This window comes from Ailuropoda melanoleuca, chromosome 17 (genome assembly GCF_002007445.2).
Source record: "Ailuropoda melanoleuca isolate Jingjing chromosome 17, ASM200744v2, whole genome shotgun sequence".
In the NCBI taxonomy this organism is placed as follows: Eukaryota; Metazoa; Chordata; class Mammalia; order Carnivora; family Ursidae; genus Ailuropoda; species Ailuropoda melanoleuca.
In genome coordinates this window covers 13589184-13600197 of record NC_048234.1, presented here as the reverse complement: position 1 = coordinate 13600197, position 11014 = coordinate 13589184, and the positions used below count along the sequence as shown (strand labels likewise).

Genomic DNA, 11014 nt, shown 5'->3' with positions numbered 1-11014 from the left:
TCCGGTTTGACCAGAGGTTTATGAAGATCCATGTGAGCTGTCAGGACTCTTGATTCCAAAGAGGGAAGCAGATTAAAATGGTGAGGATTCAAGACAGGTGCGCCTGTCAAACTGCACTCTCTTGAGTTGCGTTATATAGACAGCGCCCAGGGATGGTCCTTGAGCCACAATGTGTATATCTGGAATTAAAGTATTTATTAATTTATATCTTAACCGAATATAAACTCTAGCGGGCTGGGATGTCATGTTGTGTCCCATTGTGTCCCAACTGCCTAGAACCATGTCTAGCAGATAGTGGTTGCTCAGTATATTTTTTTTTTCTTTCAAGATTTTATTTAAATTCAAGTTGGTTCACATGTAGTGTAATACCACTTCCAGGGGTAGAATGTAGTGATTCGTCAGTTGTGTATAACACCCAGTGGTCATTATGTCCAGTGCCCTCCTTCATGGCCATCACCGTTACCCTGTCCCTTTCCACCTCCCCTCCAGCAACTAAATAAAGACAGAAAGGGAGGGCAACCATAAGAGACTTAAATACAGGGAACAAACTGAGGGTTGCTGGTACATACATTTTTGAACAAACAAGTCCAAAGAACCAAGCAGCTGAAGAGTCTTTTGGGATTCCTGTGTTTCCCAGACTTGATGGAAAATAGGAAAACCAACGCTCAGCACGATAAATAATCCAAACGTACCACCATCTCTTGAGGCAGATTACATTTGTACATTCTTACTGCTGCATAACAAGTCATCCCAGTAAAATAATTTTGCTCGCATTAAGCAGTTTGGTCAGGACTCAGTTGGCACCCCTCATGCCTCCTTCCCAGAGCGTCACTGGAATGGCTCAGCTGGCGCTGGAGGGTCCATTTCTAAGACTCAGTGCCTTTTCCTGCGTTTCCTCCCAGGGGCAACTAGGTTTCAGAAGCACAAGCTGTTAGTCTCTTCCCACTGTGTTCTACAGGTCACAACGGTCAGCCCAGCCAGGACCAAGCAGAGGGGACACACAGACCATCACCTCTCAGTAGAACTGTCGAGGAATGTGACCGTATTTGAATGTGTTACACCCTCCATCTTCAAAGCTGACAAGTGACATCAAATATCCTTGCTTACCCCTAATTTCTGCTCCCCAAATACAACCATTTTACACAATTTTGGTATTTCTCTCCGTATCTCTACCTAACATGCTTATGCTGTGATTTGTTGGTTTTTCTTTTTTTTTTTTAAGATTAATTTGAGAGCGCATACGCACCCATGTGGAGGCACCAGTGGGAGGGGCAGGGACGGCGGGGGGCGGGGGGGGGGGGGGGGGTGTCTGAAGCCCACTAAGCTGAGCACAGACCTGGATACAGGGTTCTATCTCACCGTCCCTAGAACACTACCAGAGTTGAAACCAAGAGTTGGACGCTTAACTGACTGCGCCACCCAGGCGCCCCTTCTTGGTTTTTTAGTTTTAGACATTACGTTTTGACTCCTACTCTAACAAGTGAGGAGTCAACTCTGATCCAAGTTGTATATTTTGACATTTAACTTTTTTTCTAGAATCTTTTTTTCCACTTGTTCAGCTTCTTTCTGGATTGTCTTACACCTTTCAACAGTACCATGAAATGTTTCTCAATCCAACTTCTAAATGATCAGACCTGTCGTTTCCCCACACACACACCTGGACATGTCTATCTGGGAGTCTTCTGTCCCGCTCAGTAAGCTGAAGCAACACCACTAGTGAATGTTCCTGCCTAGAGAGTCTCCCATTTCAGCAAGGCGGCCAGACCCCCTGACTCACCCTGGAGTGTGACTGTTGAATGGATGCTTGCACAAACCCTCCAAGTGCTCTCACACGTGCTGGGCCGTCTACATCGTCTCGGATGACCGTTCCCTGTCCCTCTAACGGATGCAGTAAGCTGCTACAGAATTACTCTGCACTTTGAAGGCCTAAACTTTCCTTCACAGTCTGGTGCCCTTTGCGTGGCTGCAGCTTCCCTTTGGTTTTTAACCAGCGGATCCAGAAGGTGCCAGGCAGACCCACAGCAGTCATTATTGTAAGCGAGCAGATCGATAAAAAAGCAAATAAACTTTGTTTTCATCACAGGAAATGTTAAAACAGTGGTAACTGAATCTGGTCAGCAAGCACTGCCGTCCCTTCCGTCGTTACGTGTCTGCACGTGGCCCTTGCCATAGGTTGTGCAGGCGGATGCGGGGACCTCAGGAGGGGCTGCGGGGCCCACTGACCGCCGGCGCCGCCGCCCTTCCCCGAGGACGGGCCCCGTGGCGGCGCCGGGGGCCTGGGGCGCACGTCCGGGCCAGTCCGCACACTCTCGTGGAAGGCGCAGTGACCGGGCACAACAGCAGCCACTCCCCGCCACCCACAGTCTCCAGCACAGAGCCCAACGCACGGCACCGGTGGCTCCACGGAGCTCTCCTGCGGCTGCCCGCAGCCGCCTTCCCAGCGCACACCGCGGCGCTCATCAGGGTGGGCGGGGCCTGCGCCCACGCCACCAATCGCCGTCCGGCTTGTTGATGGGTGGAGGGCAGCGCACGCTGATTGGCCGGCGTGGACCGACTTTTTCCTCTCTACCCAGCGCTGGCAGAGAGTTGCATCACCTCTGGACGCCCGGCGGCGGCGTGGTCGCGGTTCTTTCTTGGTGCGCCCGCACCGGGGCCTTGCAGGTACCCCCCGACCTGCCCTCGGGGTCGCCCCAGGTAGTCCCCGCCCTGCCCGCGGGCCCCTGTTGTACCCTCGCCTTATCCGTGGGCCCCTCCGGTATCCCCGCCCTGCCTACAGGGTCGCCCCATATTCCCCGCCCTGTCCGAGGGGCCGCCCCAGGTAAACCTCCCTCCCCCGCGCCGTGCCCGAGGGTCTCCCCAGGTAGCCCCCCTCTCCCCCGTGCCCGCAGGGTCTCCCCAGGTAGCCTCCCCCCTCTGCCCGCAGGGGCGCCCCAGGTACCCCCGCTCTGTCTGATGGCCGCATTGGGTGCTTGCGAGAATTTGGTGTGGTAGTTTGCTGGAGAAATTCAGAAGGTGGAGAAATGACTTGAAGATCGGGGCATTCCTCTGAAGAAGTCTAGTCTTGGCCGGCGGGAAGGAGGGTTTGTTGCCACGTGCCTGGAGTTGGAGGGGAGTAAGCACAGGATCCCGGCCGAATACGCAGTGTGCCTCGTGCGTGTGCCCGCAGCCCGGAGCAGGACAGTTTTCCTGTGGGGTGTGTAGCGGGGGGGAAGAGAACTCTTCTCAGGAGCTGCCCTGAGCTTGGAGCCTTGAGGCCCAGTAGGACTTGGAGGAGAGGGTGAGTCTGGAGGACCCTAGGAGGTACGACAGGATTTGGAAGTGTGCGTCTTGCTTCAGGACAGGGGACTTTGCCGCAGTGACTGCAGCTTTAGGGTGTGTACGGAGCAAGTGGGAGATGACAGCCTCCAGCCTTCTGAGTTTGTGATGTTAAATGAAATGGTGTTGGGAATGAGTCCAAAAGCGAATAGCGTGTTTTAATAAAAGGGTGGGGCTTATTTTTAGCATTCAGGTTTTGCAGAAAGATCTGGAGGGATGAAACTAGAGGCAAAGTAATTGATGTAGGGGATTTCTAGTAGTGTCATGAACTTTTAGTATCAGTAGGGGCGCTTGGGTGGCTCAGTCCGTTGAGCGTCAGACTCTTTATTTCCAGGTCATGATCTCAGGGTCGTGGGTTCAGAGCGGCAGATCAGGCTCTGGGCTTAAGTGGAGTCTCCTTGACACTCTCTCCTCTCCCGATCTTCGCCCCTTCTCTCAAATAAATAAATACATCTAAAGAAAAAAAAAAAGTAAGATTCCAAAGCCAATCCTCTTAACCATTGTCTTGTGCCAGGAGGAGTCCATGGAGTGGGGGATACATTGAAAAGGCAGGTGGGAGGAGTATTGCCGATGGAAACTAAGGATGCTGGCCGAGGGATTCCTTCAGAGGATCGTTTCTGAGCACTTAGAGTGTGTGGGCACACCCCGGAGGATAGACAGTAAGAGTGCTTCTGCAGGCAGTGGATTTACAGTTGCATTGGAGAGTGTGTGAAGGAAACCACAATGTGTAGGAGAGGAACAGACTCGGGGGTGGGGGATATTAATTTTGAAAAAGGGGATTGATAAAAGCCTCAGGCAAGAGAGCGAATTATTTAAGCTAGATAGTGCTAGAGTATGTGGGGAGAGGTCCAGATGCGAAAGCAGTCAATCAGGAAAGTGGTTTTCTCAGTGTGATGAACCTAGTGCTTGAGTTTTGTAAGAGTAAAGGTCAGGAGGAAGAGTAGTAATTTGGGGTAAGATCATGGTGGCCTTGAGTGTCCTATTGAAAAGTCTGTACAGAATATTGGGAGAGAGGAGTCATTGAATTTTTTTTTAATACAGAAATTATACTTTCAGAACTTCTCCTTAAGAAGTGGTATGTCGGATATACAGTATTTTTCTCTTTATTTTAAAAGTTTTTGTGATAAAGTTAATACATACCCAGAAAAGTGGTATGAAGTAATAAAGATGTGTGCTTTCATGCCCCCCCACCCCCACCATGGTAGACATAGTTAAATTTGGATAGCCTTCTAAATTCAAATATAAAATTACATAAACATAGATTTTATTTACATATATATGTTTTAAGTCTCTTAAAAATGTTAATACACATAGGATAAATCATTAGAACTGTGACTTGCTTTTTTCCTTCTCATTAGATAGGCAGTATGTATATTTGATATATTAGGATTATTTTTAATGCCTGCATGGTACTAATGTACCATAATTTATTTTAGTCACTTATTCATGGATATGTAAGAAGTTTTCAGATATTTATCTATAGGAAAATGCTTCAATTTATATCTTTGTACATACTTTATACATTCGTTTAAGTGTATCTGTATGACTAAACTGAGAAAGGGCTGGAGATAAACCCACCTCGGGTTAAATTTGACTTAATGTAACATACTACGAAGACCTGGGGAGACAGAAGAGAGAACAAAAATAGAATTAGAGGTCAGATCCACCTGACTTTGGTGATGAATTAGATGTGGAGACGATCTGGTACTGTAAAGGGAGACTCAGATTTCAGGTAATGAGAAGGAATAGTGGAACTACTAGTACAGAGGAATTAAAGACGAGCAGGTGTGGCAAGGAAGTGGATGGATTTTTGTTTTGTTTTTAGAGGATGAGAGAGAGAGTGGGGGAGGAGCCAAGGTAGAGGGGGAGAGAGAATCTTAGGTAGCCTCCACGCCCAGCACAGAGCTCACTGTGGGGTTGAATCTCAAAACCCTGAGATCATGACCCAAGCGGAAATCAAGAGCTGGATGCTTAACCACCTGAGCCACCCAGTGCCCTTGGATGTTTATTTTTAAAGTATTTTTGTATGTTTTTCTAGGATCTTTTGAAGTAAACACAAGTAAAGTTCAAGGAGGGTATCTAGAAATTCCTAAACAGGCAGTTGAGGCTAAGGAGGTCGGGGAGAGTCTGGAATAGGAAGATTGGAGGGTGAGGATTATGATAAGAAGGAGGAAGAGGAGATCGCTTCCCTAAGCATGACCTGGTGATTAATCTCCCTCCTCCTCCTGCTCCCCACACCCCATGCCCTGTGGTTACTGGATGCTGTTTGCAGGTACAGCTCTCCAGTGGATGTGAAGGGCCAGAGCAACCCTGTGATTTATGCATGGGGGCTGTTTCTCCGCAGCAGCCGCCATAGCCCGGTCACTGATACATGGCTTCTCCTGTGCCATTTCGTCCAGTCTTTGTGTTTGGCGTAATAATGTACTGATTCTTAACCTTTTGGGGAATAGAAGCTCCCTGGAAAGTTTTATAAAACTTATGAGTCATTTTCACCAAAAGCTTAAATCTCATTTTCTCAAATAAATAAATAAATAATTTTCAGATAGATGTTCCTGAATAATGATTAGAACAGTTCAAGATTAGTGACTTAAAAACTTTTCTGTGCATGCTAATCCTCTGGGATCTTGTTAAAATGCAGGTTCTGACTGTGTCCAAGGTGGGCCGAGCGAGTCTACTGTAGTCCGCTCCCATAGATGCTGGCAGTTGTAGAACCAGCTTTGAGGAGCCTTAGAAGTGACGGAAAGAAATGTGTTGATATCTGAAGATCTGTTAATCTTCAGATGTAGCCCCTTCAGTTTTGGTTGGCCTCTAATAAGGTGGTCACTGAACCAGCAGGTCCCCTAATAGATCAGTAAGTGCACAGACTCACACCCTTACCATCCATGAAAGGCCAGACATTGTAATAAGATCCAAAGATCCAAAATGCCGTTGAGCTTCTGTGCAATACCATTTAATGACACACCTAGTCAGAAATGGATGCTTGGATTCATTAAATGGCCCACCTGTTCTTGTCTTACTGTTTTCTGTATGTAAAACCCAAAGAATGCTTCACATCTCAGAAATAAATGAAAGAAAAGGAGAGACACTGCTGGTTTAAAAAAACCTTTAAAAATTTTTTTTAAATGTGTATTTTTTTTTAAATTGTCTTTTGGATAGCGTGGGTCAGTTACGGTGCTTAGGTTTTGATGCTTTCAGAATTCGCTAGGTATATGGTCTCTTTGCTCCTAGAGTCAGTTACCTGGACTGTTAAAGTTCTTGAGTTCTTTCTTTTTTTAAAGATTTTATTTATTAATTTGACAGAGACAGAGCGCACACAAGCGGGGGAGCTGCAGGGGCAGAGGGAGAAGCAGACACCCCGCTCTGAGCAAGGATCCCGACACGGGGCTCAATCCCTGGACTCTGGGATCATAACCTGAGCTGAAGGCAGACACCAAACCGGCCGAGCCACCCAGGCACCCCAAGTTCTTGAGTTCTTAAGATTCTCCATCTTCTCTGTTGTTTTCTCCTTATTAGCAATCTTGTCCCCTTTTACTCTGATGTTGGCTTAGAAACCTGGTCACCAACCTTATTAGAATTATTAAATAAGAATATATAGGCTTTGAGGAGGAATGGGTTGGAGGATTTTCACTAGATGGTTAAGCCCCAGATTGATCAGGTGTTTCTGCAGGGGTTATTAGCAAAACTCTTAAAAAGCCACTTTAAGACTTCTCTCACTAGGGGCTAAATCCAGGATGTATGCACCTTGTCTGATAGAAAAATCATGAATAAGCAATAAAAGGGATAAAATAGAAAATTGGAATGAGTTAGGAATTACTTGAATGTAGGAGTCTCATGTTTTTAGCTTTACATTTTTTTTTAAGATTTTATTTATTTATTTGACAGAGCCAGTGAGAGAGGGAACACAAGCAGGGGGAGTGGGAGAGGAAGAAGCAGGCTCCCAGTGGAGAAGCCTGATGTGGGGCTTGATCCCAGGACCCCAGGATCATGCCCTGAGCTGAAGGTAGATGTTTAACGACTGAGCCTCCCAGGTGCCCCTCCCCCCCTTTTTTAGATTTTATTTATTTATTTGACAGCAAAAGACAGTGAGAGAGGGAACACAAGCAGGGGGTAGTTGGAGAGGGAGAAGCAGGCTCCCAGTGGAGAAGCCTGATGTGGGGCTTGATCCCAGGACCCTGGGATCACGCCCTGAGCCGAAGGCAGACACTCAATGACTGAGCCACCCAGGCTCCCCTAGCTTTACATTTTTTTTTAGAGTTTACCTGTTTTCCTTAAAGAAACGAGGTTATCTCAACAGAAGTGCTTTCTGTCCTGTGAGTATAGGTAAGAATTGTTACGTACTTTGAGACTTATTTTTTTCAGGTTAATGAATTTTTAGTATCCTTACATAAATTTCCAAGATTTTCTTGTTTCCTCTTGGAAGTATATTGTCTAAATGTTACATTATAGTTAGGAAACAAGTGAAGAATGTGATTTGGAAATAAGTTTTACAATAATCAAAAAGTACTGGGGCACCTGGGTGGCTCAGTTAGTTAAGCATCTGCCTTCGGCTCAGGTTGTGATCTTGGGGTCCTGAGATCGAGTCCTGAATCAGGCTCCTTGATCACCGGGGAGTCTGCTGCTCTCTCACTCTCGCTTTCTCTCAAGTAAAATATTTTTTAAAAAAAGTACTGTGTATTCCTACTTCACACAATATACGAAAATAATTTAAAATAGATCAACAACCTAAATACAAGAGCTAAACCTTCACAACTTTGTTTAGGTAGTGGCTTCTTAAATAAGACACCAAAAGCTCAAGTTACAAAATAAAAAGTAGATAAACTGACTTCACTAAAATTAAAAGTGTTGGTGCTTTAGCAAGTAAGGTGAAGAAAATAAAGAACCTACAGGGGTGCCTGGATGGCCAGTCCGTGAAGTGCTTGCCTTCAGCTTGGGTCATGATCTCAGGGTTTTGGGATTGAACCAGATGTCAGGCTCCTCACTCAGCAGGGAGTCTGCCTCTCCCTCCTTCTCTGCTCCTCCCCCTACTTGCGCGCGCTCTCGCGCTCTCTCTCTCTCTCTCTCGCTCTCGCTCGCTCTCTCTCGCTCGCTCTCTCTCGCTCGCTCGCTCTCGCAAATAAATAAATGAAATCTTAAAAAAAAAAAAAAATCCACACAGAATGGGAGAAAATTTTTCCAAATTCTGTAACTGATAAGGGACTTGTGTCTAGAGTATATGAAGAACTCTTACAACTCAACAATTAAAAGACAACCCAGTTTAAACATTGGACAAAGGATGAATGGTAATTTCTCCAAATGAGATATAAATATTGCCAATAAGCTCATGAAAATGTGGTCAGCATCACTAGTCATTAGGAAATGTAAATCAAAATCATAATGAGCTTCCACGTCATACCCACTAGGATTTCCTGTGATCCAGAAATGGACAGTTAGGAGTGAGGGTGTAGAAAAACTGAGATACTGCTGGGAGAATGTAAAATGAGGCAGCAGCTTTAGAAAACAGTTTTGGTGGCTTTTCAAAAGTTAAACACAGTTACCATATGATCCAACAATTCTTCTCCTGGATGCAGAACCAGGAGAACTGAAAACATGTCCACACAAAAACTTATATGTGAATATTCATAGCAGGATTGTTCATAATAGCTAAAAAGTGGAAACATTCCTAATGTCTGTGAATTAACGAATGGGTAAACTGTGGCATAGCCATAAAAAGTAATGAAGTATGAAGATGTGTTACAACATGGATGAACTTTGAAAACATAATTAATTCTAAGAAGCTAGACACAAGATTCCATTTATATGAAATGTCCTGAGTAAGAAAACTCATAGAGCAGAAAGCGGATTAATGGTTGCCAGGGGGCTGGGGAAGAAGGGAGTGGAGAAGGACTGCTAATGTTGACAGGTTTTGGGAGCGGGCAGGGCAGAGCGGTGATGAAGATGTTCTGGAATTAGAGCGTGCTCGTGGTTGCACAACCTTGTGAATACACTAAAAACCATCGAATTGCACAGTCTAAAGGGTAAACTTCGTGGTGTGTGAACTATAATTTTAAAAAGCTGTAATGTTTTTTAAAGTACTGTGTAGTGTCATGGGTAGTAATACGTACACTCAGTGTATACGCCCCTCTGTTATTACTAGACTTCTCTGTTAAGAATAATAAATTTGATTTTCTCTTGCAGCAACAGAATGGTTCAGCAAGTTCCAGAAAACATCAATTTTCCTGCTGAAGAAGAGAAAATCTTACAGTTCTGGTCCGAATTTAACTGTTTTCAGGAATGCTTAAAGCAATCAAAACAGAAGCCAAAGTATGTGAATTTCATTGGTAATAGCAGAGTCCTTAAGAATAGTCATTTCTTAGACTGAGTTCCATGAAGGCAGAAACTTCATTCATCTTTGTGTACCCAGAGTCCCCTAGCTCTCTACAGAGTGGGTACTTTAAGCAGTAGGTACATGTTGAGAGGATGAGTTTTATTTATTAGGGAAGATTCCGTTTCTTTAAGAAGACTGAGTAGCGTTTGTGTATCACCCTCTTCCGTTCTACTTTTCTCATTCTCACTACCTGCACTTAAACACTAGACTAGTCTTCGCTTCCTGTTGGAGTACTAGCTGCCTCTAGTCTCCATTCACTTAAAAACCAGTCCTTTCTTACTGTTTTCATCATGTATCTCCTGTATTCAGAAACTTTATGAGGTGTTTGTTCCTGTTTTACTGATGAGGTAACTCAGGATCGGGATGAATAACCTGCCTCATGTCATGGATCTAATAAACCAAGTGCGGGTAGTCAACGGAGGTCATTCCAGCCCTACTGTCACTAGCTTTTTTGAAGGCAGGACCTCCAGTAAATTTCTAACCATTTACGTCTGTGAATTTTCTGGTCTTGCTGCTTTTCTTCCCCCCAGAGACTCTACTATGATAGCAGCTATCTGTAGAAAAATGTTGCCCTAAATTTTTGCTATTTTAAAGTAACTTAATACCTCTTCATTACCTCTGTTAGATTTACGTTCTATGATGGGCCTCCTTTTGCAACTGGACTGCCTCACTATGGACATATACTTGCAGGGACAATTAAAGATATAGTTACCAGATACGCTCACCAGAGTGGGTTTCATGTTGACAGAAGATTTGGATGGGATTGTCATGGCTTACCTGTGGTATGTTTGAGTCACCAGCCTTACAATGTTCTGATTTCTTAGTAAGCATTGGATTTCATCATATAATATGTTAATATGAATTTTCCTACAATGTATTTTCTTTCTACAATATTATTTATAGTTCATTTTCTCTATAGATTTTTGAGATCCAATTTTTTAAAATTTGTGTTATTTTCTAGAATGCTGAATTGCATTTATTTCAGAGGGTAGGGATGTTAACAGCCTTATCGCACATTTTCAGGAATATGAAATTGATAAGACACTGGGAATCAGAGGACCAGAGGATGTAGCCAAAATGGGCATTGTAGAGTATAACAATCAGTGCCGAGCAATTGTGATGAGATATTCTACTGAGTGGAAGGTATGTTGGGTTATTTTCAGTAAAATGAACAAAAACTTTAATTTTTAAATAGGAGTTGAAAAGGTTTATACTCGTTTTGTGCTTTTTATGAGATGTGTCCAAAAGTATGGCTATCTGTGTGAGGTTGTGACCTAAGAGAGTTGACCAGCCACTTTAAAGAAGTATTTAACTTCCACCTACAACCCTATTAAG

The 11014-nt window shown here is 44.5% G+C and overlaps 1 protein-coding gene and 1 non-coding gene across 5 annotated transcripts in view; both read left to right on the top strand.

Annotated features, from left to right (window-relative positions):
- Positions 1 to 2542: 2542 nt before the first annotated feature.
- The window catches only part of IARS1 (isoleucyl-tRNA synthetase 1), a 64065-nt gene continuing 55593 nt past the window's right edge, over positions 2543 to 11014 (top strand). For 2 of the 4 annotated variants that reach the window (XM_034647372.1, XM_011235347.3), the window contains exons 1-4: positions 2543 to 2661; positions 9490 to 9615; positions 10305 to 10461; positions 10703 to 10822. In XM_034647372.1, the coding sequence (XP_034503263.1) occupies positions 9497 to 9615; positions 10305 to 10461; positions 10703 to 10822 (396 nt within the window). In that variant the 5' untranslated portion in view covers positions 2543 to 2661; positions 9490 to 9496. Of the gene's footprint in view, positions 2695 to 2796; positions 2819 to 9489; positions 9616 to 10304; positions 10462 to 10702; positions 10823 to 11014 lie in introns of those variants that run through there. The other 2 variants (XM_019808397.2, XM_034647371.1) reach the window with 2 other exon arrangements.
- On the top strand, positions 5559 to 5690 carry LOC117797063. Its single transcript, XR_004621871.1, has one exon. It is a non-coding gene; the product is annotated as a small nucleolar RNA SNORA84 (small nucleolar RNA).